At 44.3% G+C, this 14,479-nt stretch overlaps 1 protein-coding gene across 3 annotated transcripts in view; it reads right to left on the bottom strand.

Moving 5' to 3' along the window:
* Positions 1 to 14,479, bottom strand: part of COL4A2 (collagen type IV alpha 2 chain) — a 152,474-nt gene that overhangs the window by 25,300 nt on the left and 112,695 nt on the right. For all 3 annotated transcript variants that reach the window (XM_067293899.1, XM_067293893.1, XM_067293906.1), the window contains exons 23-28: positions 8,873 to 8,945; positions 8,678 to 8,784; positions 7,032 to 7,233; positions 6,207 to 6,266; positions 5,661 to 5,723; positions 2,178 to 2,285 (exon numbers count right to left, since the gene is read on the bottom strand). In XM_067293899.1, coding sequence (XP_067150000.1) covers positions 2,178 to 2,285; positions 5,661 to 5,723; positions 6,207 to 6,266; positions 7,032 to 7,233; positions 8,678 to 8,784; positions 8,873 to 8,945 — 613 coding nt within the window. The remainder of the gene's footprint in view (positions 1 to 2,177; positions 2,286 to 5,660; positions 5,724 to 6,206; positions 6,267 to 7,031; positions 7,234 to 8,677; positions 8,785 to 8,872; positions 8,946 to 14,479) is intronic.

The raw sequence follows: 14,479 nt of genomic DNA, 5'->3' as shown, positions 1-14,479 counted from the left end.
TATTTCCCTTTGTTTAATACCACAGGTTTCGGATAAAACTAACAGTATATAAATGTTGTAAGAAAAGTATGTATAAGGACATTTGAGCAAACATGGAAATTGGCAAAACTTACAAGATGTGCCTCAGGATGTCCATGTACCCAGTGCCCAGGTGATAAAAGATCCACAGTGCCACAGACAGTCACTCCCATGTAAATATTTTGAATTGGCTACTGCCAATTGCTATTGCATTTTATGAACACCTTATTCTATTAGGCCACCAAAATTGTTCCTGTACACAAAAAGTCAGTTAGACATGCAGTAGGGGTAAGGTGTTCCTCCCGCTCCTGGCAAACTAGTCTTTCAGCTCTGTTGTGCCTGTCCTCCACCTTGTAGCTGAACAACTGGGAGGGAGCAACTTCCCATTACCAGAAGTAGCAGGAGAAGGTTTCTTGCGGCCTGCGAGACTGGACCAAGACTGGGAGTTGAGTATAAACACTGGTAAGAACAATATGGAAAAAGGCTGAAGATTGGTTTGAGTGCTGACTATCCTGTGGCCTTGGAGCCATAAGGTTGAGGAGCACTGATTTAGCATTTAGAGCACTCTGCAGAGCTTGGCAGGGAAAATATGGGTTCATGTTCCTGCCTCAGGCTGCACAGAGCCAGGTTTATGTCCATAACCCTTTCACATTAACCAGGACATGCATGAACCCTTCTTTCACCCTTCTCTTTTGCCACTACATGTGATGCAGAGTGTGTGCTCTCCTTGGGTCAAATCAAAAGCTGAGCACTGCATTTGAGAAAGTTGGTAGCACTTTGGTATCTGTGAGGATTTAGGCCTTGGAAAACAGAAGCAGAGAGAGAATTTCTAAAGAACTCCCAAATTAAGTTGCATCAATGGCTTCTGAATTATGCTACAGATAAAACTCAGTGCCTGTTTCTCTGACCAAATTAACCTGGTCAACCACAGAGACGTAAAAGTGCTTTCTCTAGATTAGAGTAGAAAATCTGCAATAAGGGACTGTCTAAGCAGCTTTCACAGATCTAACATTTTTTCTACAGTGAATGTGGGGAGAAGGACAAGAAGATCCATATTGTTATGAAGATACTCTGGCCTAATTCCTTTACCTTGCATATCACCATACATTTTCCAACACAACAGGCACCTCCAGTCTCATTTTGTTCCAAATTTTGCTTGTTCCTTGGGAATCTGAACTGCATTATCTGCATTGCCAAAGGGCCTTCCCATCCACAGTAGGAAAGGCAGTAGTCTAATAAGTTGTATTTTGGTATTGCTCACTCAGAAATATGCATTCATTTTATTTTAAAATGTATTAATCAATATCTATGCAAACTTACAAAAAACCCCCTGAGAACTGCAAACATTTCCAAACCAACCTTAACAGAAAAAAACAGAGATTTCATTATAGCTACAACATTTCTGAATTTTCTGAAAACCATCCTCTTTTTCTACCTGAAAATTTTTTACAAGTGGAAAACAGATAATGTTAAACCATTCATTTCAGATTTTCTGGCAGTAACTCTTGCTGGACCGACTGATGACCTATGAATATGCCCAGACTGTTTCTGCAGCTTATGTGTGTGTGCAGTAGGCCTATTTTAGACTCATATGACTTACTGTGCATGAACAGAACAACTATACATGCAGTTAATTGATGTGTCTTGGACATGCTGGAATCCCTGGAAAGATACAGAAGCCCTGGATTTAATATGCGCCTATTACAAACTTCTATAAGATGTGACAGGCACTGAACACTTGCAAACACTTCGTATCACTGTTTAGAAGCAGAGTCACTTATGAGTAAGGTGACTAGCTGGCATTCTGTCTTTAACATGTCCAGTATAATTTATATTAATGCTGGAAAGAGTTAAATAGAAACATTAATACTAGTATTTTCTCCCTCTCTGCATCATTGCACTGAGTATATTCCATCTGGAATCTGACGCATCTTAGTAGTGAATTTCTTTATTTCTATAGCAACTTTATGAGATTTTACTGTCACATTTATAATTCTGCACTATAAAGCACATTTGAAGGTTGGAATCTATGTTATTTTTCATCATTACAGAAGCAGCATGAAATCCTTGTGGCTTCAAAAAAAGATGAATCTTGGATTCCTGTGACTATAGAAAAGAGGTCAAAAGTAAATAAAGAATGACTAATTATTTCAAGATACCTGGAGGACCTGGGACTCCTTCCCGACCTGGATCACCCCGTGTACCATTTAGTCCTGGATATCCCACTGGACCTGGATCACCTGGGAATCCTCTTGCACCTTTTGCACCTAAATTATATAAAAGAAAGTAAAGCAAGTGAGATCCAAACAAGCGAAACAGAAATGTGCATATAATGGAGGCAAAGATTGTGGTGAATATCATAATGAAGTATTTCAGGATGCAAAGATTAATTTTTAAAAATTTAATTGGATGTTGTACACTGTAGATCTTTAGGAGCATCCAAGGTTCCAAGACATGGATGAAATGCTAGACTAAGTGCTCTACAAATGTGTATTAAAAAGACTGCTGCTGACTTCAAGACTAATGATATGGAGGCTACTAGAGTGAATATCATAAATCTAATAGACTTTTGGAGACTTTTTTAAAGAATGTTTTGTAAATTAAGATTTTTAACTTAAAGTCAAAAGGCGATGTCAAAGGAAGAATGCTCAATGGAAACCGACATAGGGGAGAGGCTGTAGGAGGAATTAATTTTTTCCTTCCTTGCTAGAACTGACCACAGAACATGAGCGGGGTGGTTTAAATAACCACAAAACAGAGAAATAAGGCTAATGGTTAGATCTAATCAGCCTAGGGACAGAATACAAAGTAACTTGTCTACTTACTATGTTTGCAATAGTGCAGGTCTGCAGCTTAGATAGTCAAAGAAGGGCTGTGCCCTGAGAAAGTGTTCCTCTGGCACTGACCTCATGTTCATACTGAAGTTCCGGCTTCAGGAAAAATGAAACCCTCACTTCCTTATGACGTAGTATTTGATATTTCAGTAATGGCAACTGCATATTAGTGTTTCTTAACATCTGAAAGCTTACAAGCATTTAGTAGGATTCTTTTCTTTCTGTTAAGTTTGTAAGGTTATACTATTTATGCATTTTTTCATGCAAAAATTCTATTATATTATTCTCATTAATATGTTGTATGCCAAGATCAAGATATTTGGTAATGTTTTTTAAAAATAATTCCTAAGGAATGCTTTGCTTTTTCTTTCCGAGAACTAGTTCCTTGAACTCCAAGTTCCCAGATCATACTTGAAGGTCAACAACATGCATTAACATTTTTAGTGTTGTTGCTTAGCATCATCATGAATTACAACTCATTTATTTATTACACTGAAAGCAAGTTTCTCTTTATTCATCTCTAACTATGACAAAATAATCAAAATGTCACTTGAATTTTGATGCTTTTTCCATTTTAGTTTTCTGATTTTCTATTATTTAGCCATCAATTTTTGCAGTTTTAGTTGTTGTTCATGAAGGGGAGAAGGAAATTTTAAAAAAAGGTTAGAATTAAGGAGCACATAAACAGCCTATGCAGTGTGAATAGCATTTTCCTAGTGCAATACAGTACCATTGTTCTCTTCCCTATATGAACAATAACTTCTCAGAAAGCAATTAAACAGAAAACTCCTAGGCTTTCAGGTCTCAATGAAAAATTCTAATGTGCCTTTTACCCAAATAGCATCTTAGTCTTGTTTCCCATCTGTAATAACTGACTTTCATTCATTCTGCTCAGAATTGTACTAATTAAAAAGCCATGTTAGAGAAAGCAGGCAGCAGATGGAGAAAGCAACCACTGCTTATCACATATTTCAGTAACTTATTATGTGATGTTAGCTTGTGTTAACATGTTGTGCCAAACAGTAGTAAGAAAAAGTTTGTATTTTAGAACAATGTTCAGTTTGCAAACTTCTAAGTGGTATGGTTGCAAGAGAAAACAGCTTAAATATCTTATCAACAGCAATCTTGAGGGGAAAAATACAACATCCTAAGAAGACAATGGTGATAGCATAAATTAGGCTTTGGTACTTTTGTGACAATATAGTGATACGGGCAAGCATTACACTCCAGGAAACTATGGATGGAGCTATAGTAACAAGAAGCTGAGAAAAGCTGTAAAAAGCATCCTGTTCTTCCCAGTTTTCTATCTCCAGAACTTTCTCAGGTTTAAAGGAGGCTATAAACACAGAATTCTGTCCTCAGCTCAGCAAGGGCACTTTTCCTGTTGTTGGAGGGCAGGGAGACAATAAACGTTAAAATTACTGAGATATAAACTGATGAAAACAGAGAAAGAGCTGTTAAAGGGCTAACCAAAACTCTAAAATATGAAACACAAGAATCAGTGGTGCAGCACCAATGTACAGCAGTCTTAGAGTGAGAAATTAAATCTGTCTGCATTCGCTGAAAGGAGAAACTTAAAGCTCATATAAATGAAAGCAGAAACAAATCATCCTACTCAGGAAAAGTTACAAAGATCACAAAGAAAAAAATCTTTAGCAGCATTGATCCTAGTGCTCAACTAAGGCATTAAGACTAAGACAACATAAATCAGAACTATACATCATCTCTCAACAGAGAAAAAATGTCTCCTTTTAAGAGCCATGAATTTGTGATAAATCAATTCATAGATGCCATAATAAACCTTGTGCTGAAAAAATAAAAAGGTTGACCTTAAATATTATAGTCCAGATCTCTGACCTTGGCTAAGGCACAGAAGGTGCAGTTCAGGAATGAGTGCACCAAGAATTTTACATATCCCAAACTCTGAAGGACCAAATCATGTTATTTGTCAGTATCCCTGTCAGCTGGAGATGAGAATTATTTACTGAAAATCAGCTTTATTACTTAGACTGGGAGGAAGCATGCTTATAGGAACTATCAGTGGTGCTTAGAGGCCCACCACTGAGCCTCTTTGAGGTCTAATGTTTTGACCTCTTAGCACACCTTGTCTGTGTTTCTCTCATTCCCCATCTCACATGGTCCTTCATACTCTGTCCCCACCTCCTCTCCCTTTATGAAAGAGGTGAGAAACCCTTGTTTCTGGGATTGCCAGATGATCCCTCTGGGCCTGGGTAGATGAGCTCTGCAAGGAAGGTGTGTGTGGGAACAGACAGTGCAACTGCATGGCATCAGACAGCCTGGCCCATTACGCTGAGCTGTATCAAACAGTTTAGGCTGACCCTTGTTGAAGGGCTGTGTATATCATGTGAAGAGAAGCAGTGAGAAGGACCTGTCACAATCCTCCATTGCAACCCCCTCCTCCAAGGTTAACAGGAATTATTGCCCTGCTCTTAGAGGACAGGACTTTCCCTGTGAGGTGCCCAATCAGCTCTGAGGGACAGCAGGGATTTCTTTCTCTCTGTTTACTCTCACTTACATGCAGCGGTGAATAGCAAAAGGAAGGCACTTTCTGTTTCTGTTTCATGGCTGAAATTCATCAGCAGAGGCAGAATTAGCTCAGGAATGGTGCAGCCACCAGGGCTGCATGCTGCTTACCACCCCTCTGCCTACTTCAAGTTAATGCTTTCCTCTATTGTCACTTCCTGGGCCTAAAATACACTCACTGCTAAGACACAACTTTAATAGGTTTGGCAAGATCTTCCTCAAAATGTTGTGCGTATGGGAACAAAAGTAAAGGCAAAATGTTACCTGTGGCTCCCGGCAGTCCTGGCTGGCCTTGGGATCCCTTTGGTGGTCTCACACAGCCCGCGCCTGCAAACAGACATGATTAGTTGCATGGTATGCGCTCACACACTGTCCCTCATCAGCTCTGCATCCTGCAGTTGAGACAACATCATTAAAGCTGGTGAATTAAATTTAATGGGCAAAATCTCAGCTTAAAAAAAGCTGTCTTCATTTTATAAAAGGAATTTGCTAATGGTGGCATTTCCTGGGGAGCATTCATGCTGAGCTCCACCCCAATAACGCTGAACCAAGAGCCATTCTTCTGCCTCTTTTATGGGGACTACAGTGTCTGCTCTAGTAAGACTGGCAAAGCAAGGGTATTCCGACTTTATAGATGGCTGTTTTTCAAAACAAAGAGATACTTGTTTTCCCTGTAGGCAATGTTTATTTTTGACCTGAAGTTTACAATCAAGAGTGTCCAAAGTAGTAATCAAAAAGAAAGTATCAAGCCATAAGAGCAGCATAAGACTAAATATTAAGGTATTTTCAAGCCACTTCTATGTACAGTACCTGACCAGATTGGCTCAGTTCCATCTCCTCTGGAAAAGTCTTCAATGATTTGTCCACAGTCTAAGAGTGCAGAATGGGAAAAGATAGTTATCATTTACAAGTGAAGAATTCTAAAACCTCTTCAGTTCTAGCCAGTATCTATTACAACATCATATAATGTATTCTCTTAACTATTGTGCATTGGAGAAACCACATGAAACAAAAAATTATAAAACATTGGAACTCTTCTACCTGTATATTTATTAGAGCCAGGCCTGAAACCTAATTCTCCCACTGTTAGAAGCCTATGTTCCCCCTGCAGTGTACTGGGTGTGCAGGTGCCTACTTCGGCTTGCAAATTCTGCCAGACACATTGAAGCTGAGCAACACAACTCTGAGCCAAAGTCTTGTGAATATAGCCCCAGCATTCTTATGCTGGGAGGAATGTGGAAAGCTGCAGAGATACCGTGACATCTGGAAGGACAGATACACGATTTTCTCTGGCCAATTAAAAGGTTAAGTTGGATGGGGAAGACTAGAGAGAAACATCTGTGAGTACTCTAAAGGACAGAACATTGCTCTATTGCCTTCAACTGCTCAAAAAAGAATAGATTTTACTCACTGATACTGACACAGTCATTTACGCTATTTCAACACTTGAAATGAAAATACTGGGAAGTATTTCTTTCTTCAAGGCTTCTGAACAACTAACACGGTCAATCCCTTTTTACCCATATAATCTCCCAGCAAATGCTGTCTTTTCAACAGTGATGCTGTAAAGATACTGTACACAATCCAATAATGGTCTCTCATGGCTTTGATACAAGACAGAGCATTCACTCTTACCTAGCTGGCCAGGCTCTCCTGGCAGCCCAGGCAAACCTGGAGGTCCATGGCTTCCATCTGGTCCACGGTCACCTGGAGGACCACGGTACCCTTTTGGGCCAATAAATCCTTCACCTGGCAGGCCAGTTTCTCCTGGAAAGCCCTTTGGGCCCAATTCTCCTGGATAACCAGGATCACCAAGGAAACCTCTGATACCATCACCCTGTGGGAAGTGGATAGAAGTGGTCACTCTTGACTTTGCTGCGAAACAAACAAAACTCAAACAGTTAACTACTCTTATGACTAACATTTTATAGGCAGCTACTCCTCACATATCACATCCCAGCTATTTAAATCAATACGCAAATAACATATATTTGAAATAATCAGACTTCAGTTTAGATCCCACAGCAGAAAAGGTACTCAAGATGCACTCTCACAGGGAGCATCCCTGTAAAAAGGCTGGCCAATGAACAACATTGGGCAACATGAATTACTAAGGAGGACAACCTTACTCCCCCTTCTGTGAAGCTGCAAGTGGATTTTGGGGAAACCACACACATCACTACAGAGCTCCTTGCTCTGCTGATTACATGTGTGGCTCTTGGTAGTCTGATTGGAATGTAACCAATATATTCTCACATCCTTCTCCTCTGCTCTCCATCAAGAAAAGGGAAAGGGAAAAAATTAGAAACATAATGTCCTCTTTGTCAGAGCAGACAGAAAGACAGGAACTGAGGAGGCAGACAAAGGTTACAAAGGTTACAAAAGGTTACAGGATAGGGATAATATTTATCAAGACTAATAATAATCATTAGAGTTAGGTGCAGCTGGTGTCTGAATCCCAGCTAGTTTTGGTGTGGCATTTAGTTTGCAAATCTTAAGAACAGCTGGCATAAAATTGTGCCCAAATAGGTAGTTTTGGGGGGTCTATTATTCTAGTAATATTGCTGCAATCTTAAATCAACATCTTATGACCAGAAAATGTTTCCGTCCTTAGAAGTAGTAAAAAGCATCATCTCTACTGGTAGCAAAAACCACTGTGGTCCAGATTTGATGTTATGTCTCTGGCCCATCTTGTGATGGAAGAGCATCCTAATGGTCCAAACCAGCATTTATGATAGGCAAGACAAATTGCACTTGCAGGGTGCTCTTTTGCCTACAGTGGGACACTAGAAGACCAAAAGATGTCTAGATGTCTAACTTTTAGATGGCTACAGTTAGTTAGCTGAGATGCTACCAAGCATATGCATGATGACATAGCCTACATTTTGAGGATGTAAAATTGTAATAATTTTTACTTTTCTGTAACTCAGTCACAACAAATCTGTAGAAGTTCTGTGACTTTGAGTATCTCTGAGATAAAGTTAAAAGGAGGTGGTAATAAATGACTAATAATCACTAACAAACCACTAATACCAAAATGGCCTAACTGGGTTATACAGTACTGCTTATTTGTTTAAATAAAATGGGAATGAAAGAGAACAGTTGTTTTAAAAAACCCTGAGAGTAAAACTGATGTTTGATATATCAATAACCAGCAAATCTAGTTTAGTTGTGTATCACTATCTGCGAATGAAGGACAGTCAGGTGATGATAATTTCTCAGAATTAAATTCATTAGTAATTGAGTGTGGCTGAAATGATTTAGCTATATTTGCTACTTACTGGAAGGCCAGGCTGTCCTGGTAAACCATCTAAGCCATCTCTGCCTGGGAAGCCATCTTCACCTCTGACACCAGGCAGCCCAGGATCTCCTCGAATTCCTTTGGTGCCTAAAGAAGAGCTCTCATTGTGAGACTAGTCCCTCATGAAAAGTATGAGTAATTGCAAAACACATGCAACATGAATTTTTTACGCTACCTTTAGTAGTTATGCGTAAAGAATCTCCCTTTTCTCCTTTTGGTCCAGGAAATCCATGCGGACCCAACAATCCCTGGTGTTATCCATATTGAAAAAATAAACAAACAAACCAAGAACCACTTAAGTATCAAGATTTGTATTTCCAGTGTCCTGTCTGCTCTAAGTTTACTTCTTTTCTGTTACTTTCTATGAATAATTCCCTCTTTAGTATTCCCATTCTTGTGCCTGAACCTTTATTAATATGCTCTAACTGTGTAAGGCCACTGGAGCAAGGTCTTGTGGCATGACAGGGGTGCTTCTGCATGAGGAAGGCTCTGGTAAAAGTGCTGCTTCCTATGAGCTGGAGTCCAACAGATGACTGCAGCTGGAGGATGGACTGCATCAGAGGAGGCATGGTAGATTACTTACTGTTCACCAGTGAGGGAGTTGTGGTAAGCAACTCTTCGGCACCACAGAAACACAACTCAAGGTTATATTTGTCTGTAGGCATTCTCTCCTGCCCACCACTACAAATAACAGCCCCATAACTATCAGTGGATTATGCTTCACAACACTGGTGTTGAAAAGTAACATTTTCTTCATTTACGAGGGGCAAGAACTTAGGCACAGAGCGATTAAGTGACTTGCCCCAAACCACAGAATCGTAGGAAGGTTTTGGTTAGAAGGGACAGTGGAGGTTTCCTGTCCAACCCACCGCTCAGCGCTAGATACAGCAGGTTGCATAGGATCTGGTCCAGTTAAGTTTTGAAAATCTCCAAGGATGGAGATTTCATCTCTTGCAAATGCAATTTGTGGTGAAGCTGAAGACCAGGCTCTGTGATTCCCGATTCCTTCATATAACACAAAGGTCTCTTTTTGAATATCTCATCTGAAAGTGGCATTGCTAGCTTTCTGGCCAAGAACCTTAGGGTCACAGGACCAAACCAATGGTAGGTGCCGAGGCCCAGAGGTTACAGATTCATTTACCACTAGCCATTTTACATCAGTTAGTTCTGGATAGTTATATTCATGCTCACAAAAATATAAGCCATGTATGTTAGATTTTCCCTAGCTTCACAGAATCACAGAATCACTGAGGTTGGAAGGGACCTCTGGAGATCATCTAGTCCAACCCCCCTGCTCCACCAGGGTCACCTAGAGCACATTGCACAGGATTGCATCCAGGCGCATTTTGAATATCTCCAGAGAAGGAGACTCCACCACCTCTCGGGGCAACCTGTTCCAGTGCTCTGTCACCCTCACAGTGAAAAAGTTTTTCCTCATGTTAAGATGGAAGTGTCTGTGTTTCAGTTTGTGCCCATTGCCTCGCGTCCTGTCGCTCGGCACCACTGAAAAGAGTCTGGCCCCATCCTCTCGACACCCTCCCTTCAGATACTTATACACATTGATAAGATCTCCTCTCAGCCTTCTCTTCTCCAAGCTAAACAGGCCAAGCTCTCTCAGCCTTTCCTCATAAGAGAGATGCTCCAGTCCCCTAATCATCTTTGTGGCCCTTCGCTGCACTTGCTCCAGTAGTGCCACATCCCTCTTGTACTGGGGAGCCCAGAACTCGACGCAGTACTCCAGATGTGGCCTCACCAGGGCTGAGTAGAGGGGGAGAATCACTTCCCTCGACCTGCTGGCAACACTCTTTCTGATGCAGCCCAGGATACCATTGGCCTTCTTGGCCACAAGGGCACATTGCTGCCTCATACTTAACTTGGTGTCCACCAGCACTCCCAGGTCCTTCTCAGCAGAGCTGCTTTCCAGCAGGTCAACCCCCAACCTGTACTGCTGCATGGGGTTATTCCTCCCCAGGTGCAGGACCCTGCACTTCCCTTTGTTGAATTTCATGAGGTTCCTCTCTGCCCACCTCTCCAGCCTGTCCAAGTCTCTCTGAATGGCAGCACAGCCCTCTGGCGTATCGGCCACTCCTCCCAGTTTTGTATCATCAGCAAACTTGCTGAGTGTGCACTCTGTGCCTTCATCCAGGTCATTGATGAAGAAGTTGAACAAGACTGGACCCAGGACTGACCCCTGGGGGACACCGCTAGCTACAGGCCTCCAACTAGACTCTGTACCACTGATCACAACTCTCTGAGCTCTGCCATTCAGCCAGTTCTCAATCCACCTCACTGTCCACTCATCTAACCCACACTTCCTGAGCTTGTCTATGAGGATGCTATGGGAGACAGTGTCAAAAGCCTTGCTGAAGTCTAGGTAGACAACATCCACTGCTCTCCCCTCATCTACCCAGCCAGTCATTCCATCATAGAAGGCTATCAGATTGGTTAAGCATGATTTCCCCTTGGTGAAGCCATGCTGACTATTCCTGATCACCTTCTTTTCCTCCACATGCGTGGAGATGGCTTCCAGGATGAGCTGCTCCATCACCTTTCCAGGGATGGAGGTGAGGCTGACTGGCCTGTAGTTCCCTGGGTCCTCCTTCTTGCTCTTTTTGAAGACTGGGGTGACATTGGCTTTCTTCCAGTCCTCGGGCACCTCTCCTGTTCTCCATGACCTTTCAAAGATGATGGAGAGTGGCTTAGCAATAACATCCGCCAGCTCCCTCAGCACTCGTGGGTGCATCCCATCAGGGCCCATGGATTTGTGGGTGTCAAGTTTGCTTAAATGATCTCTAACCCACTCCTCCTCCACCAAGGGAAAGTCTTCCTCTCTCCAGACTTTCTCTCTTGCCTCCAGGGTCTGGGGCTCCTGAGGGCTGGCCTGAGCAGTAAAGACTGAAGCAAAGAAGGCATTCAGTAACTCTGCCTTCTCTGCATCCTTCGTCACCAGGGCACCCACCCCATTCAGCAAAGGGCCCACGTTTTCCCTAGTCTTCCTCTTGCTGCTGATGTATTTGAAGAAGCCCTTCTTGTTGTCCTTGACATCTCTAGCCAGATTTAATTCCAAACGGGCCTTAGCCTTCCTCGTCGCATCCCTGCATACTCTGACAACATTCCTGTATTCATCCCAAGTGGCCTGTCCCCCTTTCCACTTTCTGTAGACTTCCTTCTTCTGGTTGAGTTTTGCCAGGAGCTCCTTGCTCATCCATGCAGGTCTCCTGCCTCCTTTGCTTGACTTCTTACTCATAGGGATGCACCGCTCTTGAGCCTGGAGGAAGTGATGTTTGAATATTAACCAACTCTCTTGAACACTCCTTCCTTCCAGGGCCCTCACCCATGGGATTCCTCCAAGTAGGTCCCTGAAGAGGACAAAGTTTGCTCTCCTGAAGTCCAGGGTTGCGATCCTACTTGGTGCCCTGCTGCCTCCTCGCAGGATCCTGAACTCCACCATCTCATGGTCACTGCAGCCAAGGCAGCCCCCAACCTTCACATCTTCCACCAGTCCTTCTTTGTTTGTTAGTACGAGGTCCAGCAGCACACCTCTCCTTGTTGGCTCCTCCACCACCTGGGTCAAGAAGTTGTCACCAATGCTCTGCAGGAATCTCCAGGACTGTTTGTGCCTAGCTGTGTTGTCTTTCCAGCAGATATCGGGGTGGTTGAAGTCCCCCATGAGAACCAGGGCCTGGGATTGTGAGGCTACTTCCAGCTGTCTGTAGAAGGCCTCATCCACTTCCTCATCCTGATCAGGTGGCCTGTAGTAAACACCCACAACAGTGTCACCTCTATTAGCCTGCCCTTTGATCCTTACCCATAAGCTCTCGACTCGCTCTTCATCCACCCCTAGGCACAGCTCAATACATTCCAGTTGCTCTCTCACATAAAGAGCAACTCCACCACCTCGCTTTCCTGGCCTGTCTTTCCTAAAAAGTACGTAGCCATCCATGACAGCACTCCAGTCATGCGAGCTATCCCACCATGTCTCTGTAATGGCAATGAGATCATGGCCCTGCGACCGCACACACATCTCTAGTTCTTCCTGTTTGTTCCCCAAGCTGCGTGCATTGGTGTACAGGCATTTCAGGGAGGTGATCGAGCATGCAGGTTTCCCAGGAGGGATACAAGAGGGTCCTCCATAGCCACATCCCATGCGCACTTCCCTGGCTGCATTCACCTGTTGGAGGCATCCTGACTTGAGCAGTCTTTTGCCAACTACCCTGTCACTATAACTCTCCCCTTCCCCCATCTTTCCTAGTTTAAAGCCCTCCTTACCAGGTTGGCCAACCTGTTGGCAAAGACCCGCGTGCCCCGCCTCGTGAGGTGGATCCCATCTCTCGCCATCAGTTGTCGATCTTCAAACAGGGTCCCATGGTCGTAGAAACCAAAACCCTGTTGCCAACACCAGCGGCGCAGCCAGTCGTTAACCTGGAAAGTCCGTCTCCTCCTTCTCTCATCCATCCCCCTCACTGGCAGGATTGAGGAGAAGATGACCTGGGCTCCCAGACCCTTGACCACCATCCCCAGAGCTCTGAAATCCTGCTTGATGGTCTCCAGTTTGCCCTTGGTGTCATTGGCACCCACATGGAAGAGCAGCAGTGGGTAATAGTCCGAAGAATGGACGAGCCTAGGCAGTCTTTGCATGACATCTCTCACACGAGCCCCCGGCAGGCCACAAACCTCTCTAGACATGAGGTCAGGTTGGCAGATAGATGCCTCCGTCCCCTGCAGCAGGGAGTCCCCCACAACAATCACCCGCCGCTTTTTCCGGGCGTTCCGGCAGGGCACAGGGTCTGTTGTCCCAGGTACTTCCCTGGCAGCCATGTCCATCTCCTCCTCATCCTGGAGGGCACTAAACCTGTTCTTCAGCTTCAGGTCTTCAGGAGGAGTAGGAGCCTTTCTCCTCCCACGAGCAGTGACCAGTTTCCAGCCTTCTTCTATGATGTTATGATGTACCATTTCACACGGCACAGAGCCCTCTGGCAACTCCACTGCTGCAGGGGGTTGGGACTCCCGAAGCTGCACAGTCTCCGAGAATACCCTGTCTATCTCTTGCTCTGCTTCTCGGATGCTGCGCAGCCTACTGACCTCCTCCCGTAACTCCCTTACCTGACGACACAACTCGTCAACAGCAGCACACCTCCTGCAGGAGAGCTGGCTGCCAGCCCAGGCCTCCCGGAGAGGCCCCAAGCACTCCCTGCAGCCTGAGACCTGTAGAGCTGCATCTACTGTCAGAGGGCCAGTCTGGGTCCAAGCCTCTGACACAGCAACTCCAGCAGCCGCTGGGGAACGTGCTGTGCGGCGTGTCACGACCATATTGGGGAAGTGTACACCGCAGGGAACAGAAATGAAGGTCCCTTCGCACGTCCCTTCGCACGCCCTTCTGCGCAAACTGCTGCGCAAACTGCTGCGTCTGTTCGCTGCCTCTGTTCGCTGCCTCTGGGAGCTGCGCTCTAGGCCTGGCTCTTATATAGGCCTCTCCCTAGCACTGACTCACAGGGTGCTTGACCGCCCAATCAAGGGCCACTGGGATCAAAGGCCCCAACCCCCTCTGGTCAGGGGCAACCCAGAGAGCTCGTTAGCAGCAGCCACTCCTAGCTGGAGCTTTTCCCACGAGCTTTTCCCAGGAGAAGTCAAGGCCTCCTGCAGTTGTCCTTGCCTAGCTTCCCCTTTCCTGTTCACAGCGATCACCTTCTAGGTCCTCGGGGGTCCTCAGAAAGCCCACAACTTCCACAAGATCCTCAAGTTCTAGTCAGAGCCCAACCACTGCTGCGCAAACTGCTGCGTC

Source organism: Apteryx mantelli, chromosome 1, assembly GCF_036417845.1.
Source record: "Apteryx mantelli isolate bAptMan1 chromosome 1, bAptMan1.hap1, whole genome shotgun sequence".
Classification (NCBI taxonomy): domain Eukaryota; kingdom Metazoa; phylum Chordata; class Aves; order Apterygiformes; family Apterygidae; genus Apteryx; species Apteryx mantelli.
Note: the sequence above shows the minus strand (reverse complement) of the source record. Positions and strands in the feature narration are given on the sequence as shown.